Here is a 20,597-nt window from a genome sequence, read left to right on the forward strand (position 1 = left end):
GTGGTAAGGGCTAAAGAAGGCACTGATCATGGGCATAAAGGTAAGAAAGCAGAATGTGTTAATAGCAGAACAAGGGTCAGCCCTCTGTGAGAGAACAACATGGATCAAGTAACAGGTGGTCCTTTTGGGAGTTGTGTGGGGGGAGGGGCAGTGGTTGGGGAAAAAAGTGATTTAAAAAGGGGGGATAAAGAGGATAAAGCAATGAATAAATGAATAAAAATAAAAATAAATAAATACATTAAAAAATAAAAAATAAATTTTAAAAAGGAATTAAAAAAAGGGTCAGAATAGGGGAGAGGGAGTTCATGGTCTTAAGTTGTTGAACTTAATGTTAAGTCTGGAAAGCTGTAAAGTGACTAATCGTAAGATGAGGTGTTGTTCCTCTAGCTTGCGTTTGACTTCACTGGAACATTGCAGCAGGCCAAGGATGGCTACGCAGGCATGACAGTGGGATGGTGTGTTGAAATAGCAAGCGACAGGGAGGTCTGGGTCATGCTTGCGGACAGACCGAAGGTGTTCCGCAAAGCGATCATCCAGTCTGCGTTTGGTCTCCCCAATGTAGAGGAGACCGCATTGGGAGCAGCGAATGCCGTAGACCAAATTGAAGGAGATGCAAGTGAAGTGCTGCTTCACCTGAAAGGAGTGTTTGGGCCCTTGGATGGTGAGGAGGAAGGAGGTAAAGAGACAGGTGTTGCACCTTCTGTGATTGCATGGAAAGGTGTGGTGGGGAGGGGATGAGGTGTTGGGGGTGATGGAGAAGTGGACCAGGGTGCCCTGGAAGAAACAGTCCCTATGGAATGCTGACAGGGGTGGGGTGAGGGGAATACGTTTGGTGGTGGCATCATGCTGGAGTTGGCAGAAATGGCGAAGGATGATCCTTTGAATGCGGAGGCTGGTGGGGTGAAAAGTGAGGACTAGGGGGACTCTATCAAGTTCTAGGAGGGAGGGGAAGGTGTGAGGGTCATGGTCCACGGGGAGGTAGGAGGAAGTGTCTGAGAGTTGGTGCTCGGCCTCTGCAAGGTAGAGGTCAGTATGCCAGACAACAACAGCACCACCCTTGTCGACAGGTTTGATAACAAAGTCAGGATTGGACATAAGAGAACAAAGTGCAGCAAGTTCAGAAGGAGACAGGCTAGACTGGGTAAGAGGAGTAGAGAAATTGAGATGGCCAATGTCACGTTGACAGTTCTCATTGAAAAGACCAAGAACAGGTAAGAGGCCAGAGGGAAGGGTCCAGGTGAAGGGAGGTGGGTGAAAGGATCCATTGAATGGGAGGAGGACTCCTGCCCAAAGGAGCACGGAAACGAATGAGGTGGAAGAAGTCAGCATTGTGCTGAGCTGGAATTCATTGAGATGAGGACGTAAAGGTATGAAACTAAGTCTTTTGCTGAGTACAGAATGTGCAGCATCAGAGAGGGGAAGGGCAGGGAATACACGGCAAGGGCCGTGTGTTAGAAAATGGGATGGGGTCAGAGGGACGGGAAGGGGTGGAGGTACCCGATGGGCATTGGTATCAATAAGTTGTTGGAGCTTGCGTTCCTTAGCACCTGAAAGGAAGAGAAAAAGTTTCTTGTTAAGGCATTGGATGAGACGAAGAATAAAATGAAACTGGGGACAAGGACAGCTTTGAGATAGGGTGAGTTGGTGCTGCTGGAGGGAGAAGTCGAATGTGTTCATATGATGGTGCATGGCACTGAGTGTGGATCTCAGGATGTGGTGAGAACAGCAGTCTGAGGAATGTTGTATGTCCTGGAGATACCTGTAATCCTGGGTGTATTCGAAACATAAGGGATGGAACTTCAGTTGGAATCCATGTGGGGTAAGTCGGAGATGGTGACAGTCATTGAGGAAGTAAATATGGCTGTGAAAGTGAGTTTTGGTAAACGCCTTGCCAAATACCGGGAGGAAATTGGAAAGCAATGAAGGTGAACAGGGTGAAAGAGACAAACGGAAATCCCATGGAGAGAAGAGCAGTACTTCTTCAAGGTAAGCATTCCTGGAAGAGAAGTGGCAGTGAATTAAACACTAAGATAAAAGCAAAATACTGCAGATGCTGGAAATCTGAAACAAAAACAGAAAACACTGGAAAGACTCAGCAGGTCTGACAGCATCTGTGAAGATAGAAACAGAGTTACCGTTTCAAGTCCGTATGACCCTTCTTCAGAGCTGAAGAGAAGTAGAAATAGAACTACTTTGTTCACATTACCAATCTGCTGTTGGAATGATACCTGCAGTCTTCAGCATTAGCAACGTATCATAAACACAGTAGATAAATAACCATAAATAAGGAGTGATTTAAAGACTGTAATGTCAGATGCAGGCCATGCTCTGTGTATAATGTCACCTGAAGACTTTCAGATTAGTTTTCTTTCTTTTGTAGCTATCTCTGGCTATCAATTCTTGTGGACCATGTTTTCTAGCTGCCTTGTCAGTCTGGTTTCCTTAAAAAAGATGTAATTGGCATTTTCTCAAATTTTTCAGTAATGGGAGGATGGTAGTGAGGATATTTCACATTCATTTAATCTCTTGAAAGTTTTGGATAAATACTTCCTGATCAAGAATGGTCTATCAAAATTCCATAATATCCATTTTCACAGCTGATCCCATACTCTTGCCCAACCCTAGCATCACCATTCCCTATAGTGTGTCTTATTCTGTAATTATCCCTATAATCTTCAAGTCTGTTTCTAGCCAGATATTTATCCAGTTGTTTTTTTATAGAATCTGTTAACATACATAGCGGCAAACTTGCTCATAGCCTGCTCCTATTTTTTATTTCTTTGAGAGCCATGGGAGCAAAAGCTTCCACTTTGGAAAAAAAGGCTTGTTTATTTTAAATCTGAATCCTCTAGTGCTGCACGCAGTCCAAATCAAATAACCTGCCCACATCTACATCCTACCTGCCTCTCAGCATTTCAAAAGCTTGGATCGTGTTCCCAAATTTTTTTTCTAACTTAGAGTCCTAGGTTCTAGAATCATCTTTGTTACACTCCTCCTGAATCTTTTCCAATACATTACAATTGTTTTAAAGGAGGATGCTTAAAATGCAGACAAGATAAATTTTGCAATACTCTTTACCTTCCTGCAAAGCCTGGTATGTAAATATTGTATAATGGAAAACTTTACAGTGCAAGCTGCCTGTGAATAATCACTTAAGCCCTGGCTGTGGGCAAGGTCCCAGCAACAGTGCAAAGTCTGGTAAAATAGATCATTACCCACTGTATACAGACTAACTAGTCTATGTAAGGTTAGAATAACTTGTTTTGATTTTGAGCTACATCCAAGTATTTGTTTGCATAGTAATGCCATTTTTTAGTTATCATGCACACACTTCATATTTCCTCTTCCAATGAACAATATCTTACATTCACCTATTTTTAAAATCCACCTGTTCAATTATTTCAGATTTTTCTGATTGCTTTCAATCTGTTATATATTTGTCACTTGTCATACATTTTGTAATTTCTGCAAAGTTTATATGAAAAGTACCATTTTTAATATTACTGGTTAATAGTGTGAGCTACAGACCAATATCTCTGAAATTCCAGAAACATTTTTAATTTACCACTGTCTTCTGCTCCCTGTTGCAAGGCAATTTTGAATCCAGTTAGCTAAATTGAGATCAAATCCTTGAAATGTGAATTTCTTTAAGACCCACTTGTGATATCTCATTACCTGCCTTCTGAGAATCCAAGCAGTTTCTACTCTGAGGTTATCTACCAAATACTCTTCTAGTTGCCTCTTCAAAAAATAATTTCAGTAGATTAGTGAGGCATGATTGATTATTTTCTCAATCCTTATTAATTACTTCTTGTCACATTATACATTCTCTTAAGTGAGCGGTTTAATGGATACAACACAGTGGCAACCAAGCGTGGAACTTTACTCTCTTATGTGATGAGAGATTGAACAAGACCATCCTTATAGGTGTATTTGTTTTTGTAATTTATTTTAGGTCATCAATTAGCTTGGCCATGAAGTTTGTGAAACGAACTCAGCATCCTGTGCTCATCCTCATTTTCAAGTGAAGGAAGACTATCAAATGTAGTGATCTTGGTTGTTAAGTGCAGCTCTTAGGCAAGAAAACTAAAAATGCAGCAGTAAGTTGTTAATCTCTCTATCAAAGGAGGAGGATTAAGGTGGATTTATAATGAGGTAGCGCCAGTGGTCCTATGCGGCAGCCACAATCTAGGACTCATTAAGAATAGTAGCCTGAAAGATCCACAGAAAATGGGTCCACCTGGAGGTTTAACATTTGCCTTGCAGGTTGTGGCGCAAGACACACGCTTTGGAATCTCATCGGCAGCTATGCGCTGACTTATAAAGTGTTTATAACCCTAGCCGATAGTACAAGGATTAGGCGACACAGATTTAATATTTTGGTAAGAGATGTGGGGGGAGTGTGAGGGAGAACTTTGATTTTTTACACAGCGAGTGGTAATGACCTGAATTCACTGCCCATGAGGGCGCTGGAAGCGGAAACAATCAATAACTTCAAAGGGAAATTGGATGGACACTTGAAGAAAATAATTTTGCAGGGATATGGGGATCAAACGGGAGGACTGCGACTGACTGGATTGCTTTGCGGGAAGCCAGCATGGACTCGATGGGCTGAATGGCTTCCTCCTCTGCCATTAATGACTCTAACTATTTGGCACTGCAATATATAATGTGCCTTTAGTGGTTGAATGAATGAATGAATGAATTAAAGCTTGAAAATGTGTATTTTTTATGTGAACCTTCTCTTGCATATTGGAAATTTTGTAGTCTCCATTTTGATGACAGATTGATTCGTATGCAAATCAACAGAACCATCTGGCCTTAGCCAGCAGTCTTTGCAGACTTCTGAATGAGAGAATCAGTCTAGTCACGTCAAAGGTAGGAATCCCTTCCTTTCAGGAGTGTTCAATTCCCGTGATGTGCATGTTATATTGGTTGTGACTTTCTGCTTCCTGCTGCATGTTGGCATTCACTCAGCTTTTTCATGGAATGAAATCGCTTGTAAATCTAGACCACTTCACAGGACCATTTATGTTTTTCTTGAAACGCTGATTGTTTACATTCCTGCTTAATATCCCGTGTGGAAGAACTCCAGTGTGGAGGGAGAATGTTAATGCCGCCTTTTTATATTGTGGGACTTCTGCGAACAGCGATCCCATCTGATACAATGTGGCTATGTCAAGTGAGGTAGTATCGCTGTGACCAGATGAGCCAAAAGCAACTGCTGCAAGGTTCCTTTGGAGGTAGTTGTGGCAAATTAGAAAGCAGTGCTGACTGAATGCTCAGTTTCCTACTTACTTCTATATGACCCCCAGTCATCAAGCCAGCTATGTGGCAGACAATCTTTAAAAAGCAGTTGTGCTTTTTACATAGCTGCACATTTAGCTTGTTACAGTTAATTGTTGGTAATCAAGACAGAGTCCGCAGCAGAGAGCCCAGCACATTACAGCACTTCATCCTTGTGTTTGGCTCATTGCTCTTGCCATTTTTTTCCTTATCCCTATTGGTCCAAGCTCCAGTATAAACTATAGAGTCCTTCTTGGGGGAGGAGTAAAGCAAAAGGGGGCTTGGTGGAAAAATTGGATGAAGCATTTGAGCAGGAACTAAAGGAAGTATTCATATTTCTCCCTATGTAGTCTTGTTATTACTCTTTATGCATTTTAATCACATGTTTGACAGTTAAAGGTCTTAATCTATATAAAAACAAAAAAACTGCAGATGCTGGAAATCCAAAACAAAAACAGAATTACCTGGAAAAACTCAGCAGGTCTGGCAGCATCGGCGGAGAAGAAAAGAGTTGACGTTTCGAGTTCTATCGAAGGGTCATGAGGACTCGAAACGTCAACTCTTTTCTTCTCCGCCGATAGGTCTTAATCTGTCCATTGACAGGTTTCATTAGTCACAGGACATGCAACTCCTCTTGTAATCTTTTCCTCAATTTTATTTTGTACTTGGTTCTTTTGTTGCAAAGATTATGATCATGATTTTTCTGGGGCTTTCTTTTTCACTGGTACTGAATTGTCTTTGCAGAATTAACACATATTTTGCATTTGTTTGTGATTTGTGGTTAGAGTTTGCATTTGTTGCAGATGGAATCTGCTTTTCTTCCTACTGTTGGAGAGTTGGTATATGCTTTAACACATTTGAGTTGTTGTATTACAGTCCTGTATAATTAAGTTGATGTTGTATTGACACTATTTTAGTTCAGAATTTAGAACAAGTAGCCAGCATTTTACAGCAAAATTTGATACCTTTATTCTAATAGCAGATTCAACAGTCCTACTGTTGAAGTGAAGGGAAGTGAAGGCTTGTTCGCTCTACCTATTTTTAACTACAGCTTTTAATTCGATGTGAAAACAAATTAAGTACATACAACTATGTATGCTGTTTATTGTCATATGGGACAAAGTAACCTGTTCAAAGAAACCTGAATATTTCCAAAGGGAATTTTTATACTTCCCCTTTTTAGACATAAATGATAAATAAACTTTGTTTTTTGTCACTGCATGTTTTTCAAACTCTCTTGTGACCATGTGTATATGTTCAGATAATGGTTCACTGTATTTGGAAGGGGAGAGGGAGAAAGAGGAGTGCAGTGTGAGAATGACTTCATCTGTTAGCAATGTGGTCACACAAAAGAATTGATTTAGTTTTATTTAGGAGGGCATTTGTTAAAATTTAGATTGAGGGCAGCGGCACGTTACCACATCCAGCTGGTGGTCTCAAGTTCAAGTCAGGGCAGGAAATAATTTGCCTTCGCACCAGGAAACTCTATGAGCATTTGGATTGTATTCTGTCTCTTCTAAATGAAATGTAACCAATTCTGTCGACTGACATTTGATGCTGTTAAGCAAACCTCTGCTGTCGATTTTGCTGTGGAATAAATGGCTTGACAACAGGGTTCAATTGAATACAATCCATCTCAGCAGATTGTGTAATGCCCGGTACTGTTATTAAGCTTATGTAGTAAAGCAAAAGAGACTCAGCGGAAAAAGTGGAAGAAGCGTTTGCCCTCTACGGAAGTCCACCTATTGTTGCCTTGTTGTAAAATGTAATTAGCAGCCAACCTTTTCCCCCTGTGTGGCAGTTCCGTTGTTTTTGGGTGTAACATTGGAACATAGAACTGAGGAGCAGAGGTACGCCATTCAACTCTTCGAGCCTGTTCCACCATTCAGTAAGATCATGGCCAATCTGGTTGTGATCTTAACTCCGCTTTGCTCTCTGCCCCCCATAACTCTAGACTCCCTTGTCTATCAAAAATCTGTCCAACTCTACCTCGGATAAATTCAATTTTCAGTCTTCGCTGTTTCCTGGGGAAGAGAATTCCACATACTAATCACCCTTTGAGAGAATTTCTCCCCATCTCCATTTTAAACGGTAAACCTCCTATTCTTAAACTGTTCCCCAGTTCTAGTCTCCCTCACAAATGGAAACATTCTCCCATTATCCACCCTACCAAACCCTCTCAGGATCTTATATGTTTCAATAAGATCATCTCTCATTCTTCTAAATTCCAATAGGTACAGGCTCCACCTGTACAACCTTTCTTCATAAGATAAGCCCCTCATCCTAGGAATGAATCAAGTGAACCTTCTCTGACTGCTTCTAATGCAATTATATCTGTTTTCAAAAAAGGAGACCAAAATTGTACACAGTACTCCAGATGTGATCTCACTAAAGCCCTGTACATCTGTAGCAAAACATCTTTACTTTTATATTCCATTCCCCTTTTTAGTGAACACCGACATTCCGTTTGCCTTCCTAATCACTTGCTGTGCCTGCATGCTAACCTTTGTGATTCATGTACCAGAACACCCAGATCCCTCTGCAATCTGTCTGCAATGTGTCTCCATTTAAACAATATGCTGCTTTTCTATTCTTCCTGCCAAAGTCGACAAGTTGACATTTTCCCACATTATAGTCCATCTGCCAAATATTTTCCCACTCACTTAACCTGTCTGTTTCCCTTTGCAGGCTCTCTGTTTCTGTGACATAGAACACCTCTTGGCTTCTGTGTTCCCCTCCAATTTGGGTTGTTCCTAGCAGTTGTTTCTCAGTTCCACTATATGCTGGCAGCATGGCATTGCTCGCTTTCAGAGCACCTTTTTTTGGGTACCCATTTTCTTTAAAATTTTCAGGAAAGGTCTTCTGGGATCATCTAAATGGAATGATGTCACTCGGTGCTCCGGTATCAAGCCTCAGCTTCAGATTTATGGTTCTGAGCTTATTTCTCACCTTCTTCCTGATCTGAATAGCAATGTGAATTTCTTTTCTCTGGGAACTGTCGCATTCAGACATTTCAAGCAATTGTGTGGTTCCTATGTCAATTGTATCCTCAAACTCATTGTCATGTTCCAGTGTATGGGCGTTTTGGTTTCTTTTCCTTCACATTCGCCCCTTGGTAATTCCTTTACCCTCCTTTTTCTTTGCTCTGAACATCTTTTCCCAATGATTGGGCTTTCCACAAGTTCTGCAGTTTGATCCATATGCAGGAAATTTCCTTCTGTCTGTTAAATCATCCACAGCTCTTACATATCTTTCTCTGTCTCGTGTGCATTCTTTTGTTGCCATTTCACTGCATCAACCCTGCTGCCTTTCCCCTGCTTTAACTGAAGGCTAGCCTTTTGGGTGGTCAGTATCTTCATCTATCTTCATCTGTCTACTTCTGGCTTTATGTCCTCTGGTGTCTCCAGCCTGCGATGTTGTGAACTTGTTCTGTCCAATCAGAGATTTTTCGATTTCAGAGTGTGCAGAGTCCCAAATGAGCTGATCTACCAGCCCTTCATCCAATTTTCTTCACTCTTGCTGGCTTATTCTCAATCCTATTAAGAAATTGTCAACAGACTAACTTGGTTCCTGCCTCAGGCTTTGAAATTCACATTGGTGGATCTGATGGTTTGACTTTGGCTGGAGATGTGTGCTGAATTTTTCAAAAATTTTGGCTGGGTTGTTCCCCTCATCCTCACTCTTCTCCCAGCTATTAAACAAATCTAAACTTTTCCCTTCTGCCAACAAATGGATGTAGTTGATCCTCTCCTCTTCAGTAGTGCCTTTTAGAAAACTACTGAATGTCAATCTATGCACTTGTTTAAACTTCTCAAATGCCTCCACAACATTATCAACCTCCCAACTCATCCTGAGCTGGCAGTGTGTGTTCATTGCTACGGCAGTGGTGATTGCATCTTTGTGCAATTCACTCAGATTTGTTTCTCTCAGATATTAATTCTAGTTGATTGTTCTCAATCTAATTCAGCAGTAATCCATTTAAAATGTTTGGGTTTTACTCACAGACACCTGCTGCCACCATGTTCAAAGGAGCATTTTGAAACACTCTCAACGTTTTTAACTGAAGTGATCCTGGGCTTTTGGCAGCACTGGGAAATGACCCTGGAGCCCAGCAAAACCCGGACAAAGGCCTTGGAGTTTGATAGTATTGCAGTGGGGCTACAGCAGTTTAACATGGGGAGATCCTTTAATCTGGAATTACTGGGAAGGTGGAATCAACAATTTAGCAAAATGTGGAAGATGAACCATGTATTTGTGATGTGTGGCTCCCTGGTGAATTCCTATTGTCAATCAGTGGAGAGGTGAGCAGCAAGGAATAGGTCTGTTGGTACTGGCTGGGGAACGATGTGGAATCGCCTGTCTGCCAGCACTGGTAACTTTTTTCAAGGATCTCTGTAATCTCCCTGCTATAAGAAAATGTAAATATCTTGATTGCTAACTTTAAGTAACCGGCATGATAATAGAGCTTTCAAAATAAAATTCATTTGTACTTAGTGTTACATTGTTATATTCTTCCAACATGATTTAGGAACCACATGCCCATAAACATACATGCAGTTTGCCTCATGATTTTGTCAAAGGAAATTGGGCAATGCTGAAGGCTAAACCAACTGCCCCTCACTCAGGCTTGTATCTTAGTTTCATATTAGCATCAGTTTGTTTAGTTCATTATAATTGCTCCATTTGAGGTCTGAAAATTATTGAAGGCTGGTACGACTATTGGTTTAGTTCTAACTAGCACCTTCATTTTAAAAACACCATTAACCTTTGCAGTTATGGTTGCCAGCGCTCTTGGATTGAGCAGGCACCTCCTTGTAGCCCTGGAGAACTTTGCCCTTTAAATCGGCGGGTGTGAGACTCAGTATTTCCTGCAGAGCTAGGACTCGCAGCAACATGACAAGCGGGAGAGCCACCGAGAGAGGGGCAGCCAATGAAAGCAGGAATGAAACCTGTGGAATTTACTCTGGGCATCTCATGAAACATTGTTATCACATGGAAACAAGGGAATGGAGAGTGAGGATTCTCCCTGAATAAAACAAGAGGGGGCAAGGGGGAATGATTTTTTGTGTGCTTTAAGTTATGAAACCACAGGACACATCACCAGGAGTGCCTATAAGGCAGCTACCTGAATGTCAATTAAAAATAAATGGGATAAGCAATTTTTTAAAATTAATTTTATGAGATGTGGGCATCGCTGGCTGGGCCAGCATTTATTGCCCATCCCTAATGGCCCTTGAGAAGGTGGTGATGATCTGCCTTCTTGAACAGCTACAGTCACTGTAGGTACACCCACAGTGCTGTTAGGGAGGGAATTCCAGGATTTTGACCCAGCGACTGTAAAGGAACAGCGATATATTTCCAAATCAGGACGGTGAGTGATTTGGAAGGGAACTTCCAGGTGGTGGTGTTCCCATTTACCTGCTGCCCTTGTCCTTCTAGATGTTAGTGGTCGTGGGTTTTGAAGGTGCTGTCTAAGGAACCTTGGTGAGTTCCTGCATTACATCTTGTAGATGGTACACACTGCTGCTACTGTGCGTCCGTGGTGGAGGGAATGAATGTTCGTAGATATGGTATCAATCAAGCTGCTTTGTCCTGGATGGTGTCAAGCTTCTTGAATGTTTTTGGAGCTGCACTCATCCAGGCAAGCAGAGAGTATTCCATCACGCTCTTGACTTGTGCTTTGTAGTTGATGGACAGGCTTTGGGAAGTCAGGAGGTGAGTTACTCATTGCAGGATTCCTAGCCTCTGACCTGCTCTTGTAGCCACGGTATTTATATGGCTAGTTCAGCTCAGTTTCTGGTGAATGGTAATCCCCCAGGATGCTGATAGTGGGGGCCCATATTTTGCCTTTATCTTTATGTTGTGTTAATAGTGGTGGGATTCAGTGATGGTAATGCCATTAAATCTGAAGGGGCAATGGTTAGATTCTTTCTTGTTGGAGATGGTCATTGCCTGGCACTTGTGTAGTACAAATGTTACTTGCCACTTGTCAGCCCAAGCCTGGACATTGTCTAAGTCTTGTTGCATTTGGACATGGACTGCTTCAGTTTCTGAGCAGTCGCGAATAATGCTGGATATTGTGCAATCATCAGTGAACACCCCCACTTCTGACCTGAGGATGGAAGGAAGGTTATTAATGAAGCAGCTGAAGATTTTTGGGCCTAGGACACTACCCTGAGGAACTCCTGCAGTGATGTCCTGGAACTGAGATGATTGACCTCCAACAACCACAACCAACGTCCTTTGTGTTAGGTAAGACTCCAATCAGTGGAGAGTTTTCCCCCTGATTCCCATTGACTCCAGTTTTGCTAGGGCTCCTTAATGCCACACTCTGTCAAATGCTGTCTTTGTGTCAAGGGCAGTAATTCTCACCTCACCACGGGAGTTCAGCTCTTTTGTTCATGTATGAACCAATGCTGCAATGAGGTCAGGAGCTGAGTGGCCCTGGCGGAACCCAAACTGAGCGTCAGTGAGCAGGTTGTTGCTAAGCAAGTGCCATTTGATAGCACTGTTGATGACCCTTTCCATTGCCTTACTAATGATTTTGGGCAGACTGATAGGGCAAATCCAACCTGGCTAATTATTGCCCTGCTTTTTGTGTACAGGGTACTGGGCAATTTTCCACATAGCTGGGTAGATGCCAGTGTTGTAACTGTACTAGAATAGCTTGCCTAGGGCTGCGGCAAGTTCTGGAGCACAAGTCTTCAGTATTATTGACGGAATATTGTCAGGGCCCATAGCCTCTGCAGTTTTTTGATATCGGGTGGAGTGAATTGAATTGGCTGAAGACTGGCATCTATGATGCTGGGGACCTTCGGAAGAGGCCATGGTGGATCATCTACTTGGCACTTCTGGCTGAAGAATGTTGCGAATGCTTCAGCCTTATCTTTTGCACTGATTTTGTTGGGCTCCTCTATTATGGAGGATAGGGATACTTATGGAGCCTCCTCCTCCAGTGAGTTGTCTAATTGTCCATTACCATTCATGACTGGATCTAATCCATTGGTTGGAATCGCTTAGCTCTGTCTATCACTTGCTGCTTATTCTGTTTGGCAAGCAAGTAGTCCTCCATTATAACTTCACCAGGTTGACACCTCATTTTTAGATATGCCTGGTGCTGCTCCTGTGATGCTGTCCTGCAGTCTTCATTGAACCAGAGTTGGTCCCTTGGCTTGGTGGCAATGGTAGAGTGGGGGATATGCCAGGCCATGAGGTTACAGATTGTGTTTGAGTACAATTCTGCTGCTGCTGATGGCCCACAGTACCTCATGTTTGCCCAGTCTTGAGTTGCTAGATTTGTTCACAATCTATTTCCGTTTAGCACGGTGGTAGTGCCACACAACATGATGGAGGGCATCCTCAATATGAAGATGGGACTTTGCCTCCACAAGGACTGTGCGGTGGTCTCTCCTACCAATATTGTCATGGACAGATGCAATGTGCGGCAGGCAGGTTGGTGAGGATGAGATCAAGTATGTTGTTCCCTCACCCCCTGCCGCAGACCCAGTCTAGCAGCTGTGTTCTATGGGACCCAGTCAACTGGGTCTGTAGTGGTGCTACATTGAAGTCTCCAGCCTAGAGTATATTCTGCGCCCTTGCCACCCTCAGTGCTTCCTCCAAATGTGTTCAACATAGAGGAATACTGATTCATCAGCTGAGGAGGGGACAGTACATGGTAATCAGCAGGAGGTTTCCTTGCCCATGTTTGACCTAATAACATAAGACTTCATGGGGTCCAGAATCAATGTTGAAGACTTCCACGGCAACTTCCTCCCAATTGTATATCACTGTGCCACCTCCTCTGCTGGGTCTGTCCTTCCGGTGGGGCAAGACATACCTAGGGATGGTGATGGTGGTGTCTGGGACATTATCTGTAAGGTATGATTCCATGAATATGACTATGTCAGGCTGTTGCTTGACTGGTCAGCTCTCCAAACTTTGACACAAGTCCCCAGATATTAGTAAGGAGGACTTTGCAGGGTCATTTCTGGTGCCTAGGTCAATGCCATGTGGTCCATCCGGTTTCATTACTTTTCGACTTTTTAGCAGTTTGATTCAACTGAGTGGCTTGTTAGGCCATTTCACATTGCTATGCACCTAGAGTCACATGTAGGCAGACCTGTAAGGATGGCAGATTATCTTTCTGAAAGAGCATTAGTGAACCAGATGGCCCTATTCTGTACTACAATTTGTATCATTGCATGAAAACTCTCCGTTTGTGAGTCCAAGAGAGCAGTTTAGAAATGTAGATGTTGAGCTGAATTTAGGACAATGCGCCTTGTGAGAAATGTGCCAAACAGCAACCCTTTTGTCCTGTGTACAATCTCTAGGTTTGGTCCAGGTCAGCCAAGGCCAGTCAGGTTTGATGTGAAGCCCAAGCATAGGTTGGGTGTGAGTGAGGTTTCCCAGGTCTGTGGTGGCAACTTCACAAACAGCCGGGACCCAAACCAAGTCCACAGAGACGGGGAGTGAGGTGAAGTCTGTTAAAAGTGACATCAGCTGTGGAACCTGATCACATCTCGTACAATGTAAGTCAACAGAAGACAGATTTGGAAGTTTGAGCATATGCAGTATGTGTAGTTTCCCAGCAATAATGCAATAACATAATACAAAGAGCAAAAATATTTCTCTAGTCTCAACGCTGCACAGTTGTTTTTCAAAATTATCTGAAGAAAAGCTAGTGGATGGATTTAAAAACCTTTATTTAATTTGCATAGTTTTACTTTTAAAGCATAAGCTGTTTGTGTGAATGTTGCGCATGTGCTACTGAAAAATGGACACCAAGTAGAATGGACTATACTGACAGATATTTCTTGTTGCAGATGTTATGTGGCTATGCATAGCAGTATTTCAGTTTATATTTTTGAAGTTAATATAAATTGGGCAATGAATTTGAGTAAATTTTCTGAAAATGTTTAATTTGCTGGCGAAATGCATAGGATGTTGGAAGTAAACCCCTATCCCCATCATGAAAGTTCCAAGGAATGCAAAAATTACTGAGTGGAATATAAAAATAACATTTTATTAAAGTAGCCCTGTGTTTAGTCTTCGAGTGAAGCAGGGTTACAGATCAGTGGAAAATTAAACTGGAGTGTGCCTATAAAGTCATTCATTCTATCCCTATTTTTACTTTCCTGTTTTGACTTTTAGTACCACCATTGGCTGGATAATTTAGTTACATTGTGATGTTATCAGAGGCAGTTTCCATTATAAATATGAACATAGAAATTTAATGAGAAAAGTTAGCAGAAAGCACATTCATATCTAATACATAATAGTCTTGTATATCAAAATAAAATGGTATTTTTCCAGAAGCCATTTAAAAACAACTTGTATTTAAATAGCATCGTAAACATAAAATATACCAAGGTGCTACATAGAAGCATTATAAAACAAAATATAACAGCAAGCCACATAAGGAGATATTAGGTTGGATTTCCGAAAGCAGGGTCAAAGAGATAAGTTTTAAGGAGTGTCTTAAAAGAGGAGAGTGAGGCGGAGAGGTACAAGGAAGGAATTCCAGAGCCTAGAGCCTAGGCAGCTGAAGGCATAGACACCACTGATGGAGCAATTAAAATTAAGGATGTTCAGGAAGCCAGAATTAGAGGAGAGCAGTCATTTCAGGGGGTTGTGGAACTGCAGGAAATAATTTTAAAATCAAGACATTGCTTGACCAGAAGTCAACGTAGGTCAGCAAGCACATATGAACATACGAACTAGGACCAGGATTAGGCCAGACACAGCTCTTCAAGTCTGCTCCGTTATTCATTGAGATCATGGCTGATCTGACTGTAACCTCCTGCTTACTCCCGATAACCTTTTACCCTCTTGTCAATCAAGAATCAGAGGAGATTTACAGCGGCTCAGAGGAGGTTTATTAGGTTGATACCTGGAATGAGTGGGTTCTTTTATGAGGAAATGTTGGACAGACTAAGCTTATTTCCACAGGAGTTTAGAAGAGTGAGGGGTGATTTGATTGAAGTATACAAGATCCTGAATGGCCTTGACATGGTGGATGTTGAAAGGATGTTTCCTCTTGTGAGTGAGTCCAGAACTAGGAGGCACTGTTTTAAAATTAGGGCTTGCCTTTTTTGGATAGAGATGAGGAGAAATTTTTTTTCTGAGGATTGTGTAACTTTGGAATTCTCTGCCTCAGAAGGCAGTGGAGGCTGAGTCATTGAATATTTTTAAGGCAGAGGTAGATAGATTCTTGTTAGGCAAGGGAATCAAAGATTGTTGGAAGTAGATGGGAATGTGGAAATCGAAACACAAAAAGATCAGCCATGATCTTATCGAATGGTGGAGCAGTCTCGAGGGGCCGAATGGTCTACTGTTCCTATTTCTTATGTTCTTATGTTCTCATGTTCTAACCTATCTAGCTCTGCCTTAAAAATATTCAAAGACACTGCTTCTATTGCCTTTTGAGAAAGAGAGTTCCAAAGGAGTGATGGGGAAGAGGACTTGCTGCAAGTTAAGATATAGGTTGCAGAGTTTTGGATGGCCTCAAGTTTACAGAGGGTAGAATGTGGGAGATCAGCCAGGAGTGCTGCAGGAGTGGAATAGTTGAGTCTAGAGGTAACAAAGACACAATCATCAGCAGATGAGCTGAGATGGGTATTGTTCTGGAGGTGCAAATATGCCAGGGAGAGGGATGAAATCAGTAGCTAGGGAACAGAGTTTGGAATGGGGACCAAAAATGAGTCAATTAAAACAATTCCACATTTGCAAAACACTTTGGAATGTACAAACTAATTGCCCCCAAAGCCACCCCTCCCAATGTTGTCAGCTTGTTGTCTTTCCTCCTCCCATACCTGAGCAGACCCCAAGTAGCCGTGAGTGAACCAAATCTCCCATTCCAAAGCCAGTCTGCCAAACCTCCGGTTCCCTTTGAACTGTGCGGACAAATCTCAGGAAAACATTCCAGCCAATTAATCTGAAGCTCCAGTAACCCGTCCATTTTCCTTGTCTTCCACCAAAGGCTAGCATTGGAGAAGAGGAACTTCAGTCACTAGAGAAGCTGGCATTGTTCTCCTTGTAGAAGTAGTTTAGGGGAGATTTGATAGAGGTATCCAAAATAATGAAGAGTTTTGATGAAGTAAATAAAGATAAATTATTTCCAGTGGCAGAAGAGTCAGTAAGCATGGAACACAATTTAAGGTCACTGCAAAAGAATCAAAGGTGCAGAGGAAACATTTTATACAATGAGCTGTCATGGTTTGGAATGCATGGCTTGAAAGGATGGTGGAAGCACATTTAGTAATTTTTAAAAGGGAGTTGGAAAAATACTAGAAGGGGAAAATGTAGCAGTGTAACGTGGAAAGAGTGGGGGAGCGGGGCTAATTAGATAGCTTTTTCAAGGAGCCAGCAAAGGCACAATGGGTTGAATGGCCCTTTTTGTGATTGGAATTCTAAGATTACAGTGCTACTAAGCTTTATGATCCAACTCTTCCATGTACCTCTAAGGAAAAAAGATACAGGATAAAAAGCCACCTGTCTATCAACATAAACTCACTCAGCAGCCTTTGAATATTCACAAAAAATGTGTATTTTTGGAAATCATTCTTCAAAAATTTAATGAAATAGCAAAATACCATGGACAAAAACAGAATTTGACTAATTCAGCCAATCTCCATTGGTGACCATGATAAAATGTGGAACTTCACATGGCATAATACCCCTATGTAAGGTAAACATATTCACAACTCACTGTAAGCAATGTTACAGAGACCTGTGCATGCACATCTGATGCATGTTATATTAAATATACTTAGCATTTTCAATGAAAATGTTCACCTTCAAAGGATCATTTGAGCCAGTCTGGGCTGAAAGAATTATTCAGTCCCTAGGTTTCTGTCAGCACATGGTGTCTGCCAACAATAATATCACAGTTGTGAAAAGACCATTGTTGCACTTTTTTAAGTTCTCTGGTCTCAAGGCCATTTGGTTACAGTCCTTGTGATTGACAGTGGAAAATGACATTGCACTTGGACTGGTATCTAAAAACAAGCCTAGTCCGCATTGTCGATGCTGTTCTCAGCCTGGTAGTCCATTTCCTTACAATAATGTGCCAAGGTAGGAAATTACCTCATAATTGAGAAGCAAAACACCATCCTGGCGTGACATAAGTCCTAATGATTGAGTCCCTTACTCCACCTCTCATGAGACTACATTAGGAAAGTACAGAAATGTAATAAACACATGGGAAATGAAAATTTGGAAAATGCATTCACGTATCAAACTTCTTTTTTCCTTTCCACTGCTTGTGATAGAAACCAAGCGATTTCCCCCATAAGTGAGACAAAAAATATTCATCTAACTACGTATTCAAATGTGGTCAGAAATTATTTCGCAAAAATGGAGTCTCAGTGGCAGAAAATCACAGCTAAATTGTTTGCAGCTGTATTTAGCTATGCCAGAATAAATCTTGGCCCATCCTCGAAGACCAAGAAAGTTCAGCCTTTTGAATTGCCCTTGTTCAATTAAACTGTGGACCATAGCAGAAGTTTACTTTTAAATTTGCTAGTTGCACCCCCACAGATAGTTAGGGATGTGGAACAAAATTGTGATGTTTAGCTGCTCACTTAGTCACGGCCTTAAGGCTATTGCTCAAGTACTTCCTGTGGGGAAGTGGTCGAAACAGGAAAATCCAAACGCTTGTGGCTTTTTGTAAATTGTCAATCTGAGCAATTGCAACTGCATGTAAATTTTGCGTTCCAAATCAGAAAAGTGCATCATAAAATAGTGTTCTCGACACTGATTAATGAATGTGCTTGTTTTTAACTACTTCTTGAATTGACAATTTTTAGAAGGATGGTATTGTAACAAGCTGATCAATGGCTTCAGTGTTAACCTGAAATACCTCCTAGATTCGTATTTTTGGTGCCCCATTTGCTACCTGGCGATGCTATTGTTTATTAAATTATGGATTTCCCAGGTCATATTCTATGCTGGCTTTGCAGTTTTTTGATACGGGGGATATATACATTGACATTTTCGCACATATTTTAAACTAGACCTAAGGTACCATAATACAGAATGGTGTTTATTAAATTTAAGTTGAATCTAAATTGTAGAATTCTCTTCTCTTTAACTGTAGTTTTTCACAATTCTAAATCTATACCTTCTTAATTTTATGTATAGTTTGCTTAAATTTATTTTAGGGTAGAAAACGTTTATCGTCCACATTACATTACCAGATCATTGTTGTGTTTATACACCTTCTGTGCTGGCCACTGAGAAAGGTACATTTTTTTATCGTTAATTTTATGCTCTGCTATAACTTGCAAAGCTATGGCTGTTAAATATTAAGCAGGCCTTACTTTGATGTTTTGAACCCATGAACTCTGGAAATTAAATAAAGGGCAACAAAAGAGCCCCACTAGCTGGTTACGTGCCCATCTTTTTCTGATGGCTGGTTTGGAACCCAGGTTTTAAGTGATCTAAAGTATTATTTCTGCAACTTTGCTAACCACTGATATTTCCAATTGCTGCTTTGGATTAGAATTAAGTGATCATTAACTATTTAAAGTCTCTACTCATGTGGTGAAGTTTTGCATTATGATTGTCTATTAAAATATGAAACATCTCTCTTGTTTGCACAGAGGTAAATTTGCAGTCGTTAAAAAATGTACCGAGAAGGCTACAAGGAAGGAATATGCTGCCAAATTTATGAGGAAAAGAAGGAAGGGTCAAGACTGCAGAATGGAGATTATTCATGAGATTGCAGTCCTAGAATTGGCTAAATCCAATCCTTGGGTCATTAACCTGTATGAGGTATATGAGACGGCATCAGAAATGATTTTAGTTTTGGAATAGTAAGTCCCATCTTTTCTCCTGACTTTTGTTTTAATTATAGCATGTTAAGCATTTGAAATTGGTTACTGTATTTACTGATTTTTAGCTGTCTCAATCTGAATTGTGTAATTGTGAGTTGGTTTTAGGTTAACACTGCTGTTTCGTAAAATTGAAAAATTCTTATTTCATCATTCCTCGAGTATTATACTTGCATCTGTTGTAACTTTTGGGACTTTCCCAGTGTAAAATGTTGTCCAGTTATACACATGGTCTAAATAAAAATCATCTTAATGAATAATTTGAATATGACATTTCCACCCCTTGCGGGAGAAATCTCTAAATCATCTTGATTATGTTATAAGTTGTTAACAGTCCCACATTCTACATCTGAATATTCTCTTTGAAAGAGACTGTCAAAAATGCCTCATCTTATTTCACTTGAAGGGCAGGTTTTGAACTGCTGCAGTATTGGCTTTGTTTCACTGTTATAGTTGTGGTCTAACCAAATGCAACTCCAGATATATCCTCCAAATGAAAGGTGTGGCTGTGGGTACTCACATGGGCCCCAGTTATGGCCTGTCTCTTTATGGGGTATGTGGAACATTCCTTGTTCTAGTCCTACTCAGGCCCCCTCCCACAACTCTTTCCTCGGTACATTGATGACTGTTTTGGTGCTGCTTCGTGCTCTTATCTGGACCTGGAAAAATGTGTCAATTTTGCTTCCAATTTCCACCCCTCCATCACCTTCACATTGTCCATCTCTGACACTTCCCTTCCCTTCCTTGACCTCTCTGTCTCCATTTCTGGTGATAGACTGTCCACCAATATTCATTACAAGCCTACCGACTCCCAGAGCTACATCAACTACAGCTCCTCACAACCCGCTTCCTATAAGGACTCCATCCCATTCTCTCAGTTCCTTCACCTCCTCGCATCTGTTCCAAAATGACATGTCTGACATGTCTTCCTTCATCCTTAACCGAGGTTTCCCATTCACTGTGGCTGACAGGGGCCTCAACCATGTCCGACCCATCTCCCGCACCACTGCCCTCACACCTTCCTCTCACTCACAGAACTATGATAGGATCCCCCTTGTCCTCAATTATCACCTCACCAACCTCCGCATTCAAATGATCATCCACCGCCATTTCTGCCAACTCCAGCATGATGCCACCACCAAGCACATCTTCCCCTCAACCACCCCCCACCCCCAGTTGGTATTCCATAGGGACCATTCCCTTCGGGACACCTTCTGCACTTCACTTGCACCTCCTTCAATTTGGTCTGCTGCATTCACTACTCCCAATGCAGTTCCCTCTACATTGGAGAGACCAAACGCAGTTTGGATGACGGCTTTGCGGAACACCTTCGATCTGTCCACAAGCATGACCTAGACCTTCCTGTCACTTGCTGTTTCAACACACCATCCTGGTCTCATGCCCACATGTCCATCCTTGGCCTGCTGCACTGTTCCAGTGAAGTTCAATGCAAACTGGAGGAACAGCACCTCATCTTCC

The 20,597-nt window shown here is 41.6% G+C and overlaps 1 protein-coding gene across 2 annotated transcripts in view; it reads left to right on the forward strand.

Annotated features, from left to right (window-relative positions):
- stk17a (serine/threonine kinase 17a) overlaps positions 1-20,597 on the forward strand; it is a 106,764-nt gene that overhangs the window by 17,456 nt on the left and 68,711 nt on the right. The window contains exons 1-2 of one of the 2 annotated variants that reach the window (XM_041184986.1): positions 4,857-4,878; positions 18,888-19,100. In XM_041184986.1, the coding sequence (XP_041040920.1) occupies positions 18,955-19,100 (146 nt within the window). In that variant the 5' untranslated portion in view covers positions 4,857-4,878; positions 18,888-18,954. Of the gene's footprint in view, positions 1-4,856; positions 4,879-18,887; positions 19,101-20,597 lie in introns of those variants that run through there. The other variant, XM_041184985.1, reaches the window with a different exon arrangement.

This window comes from Carcharodon carcharias, chromosome 3, assembly GCF_017639515.1.
Source record: "Carcharodon carcharias isolate sCarCar2 chromosome 3, sCarCar2.pri, whole genome shotgun sequence".
Taxonomy (NCBI): Eukaryota; Metazoa; Chordata; class Chondrichthyes; order Lamniformes; family Lamnidae; genus Carcharodon; species Carcharodon carcharias.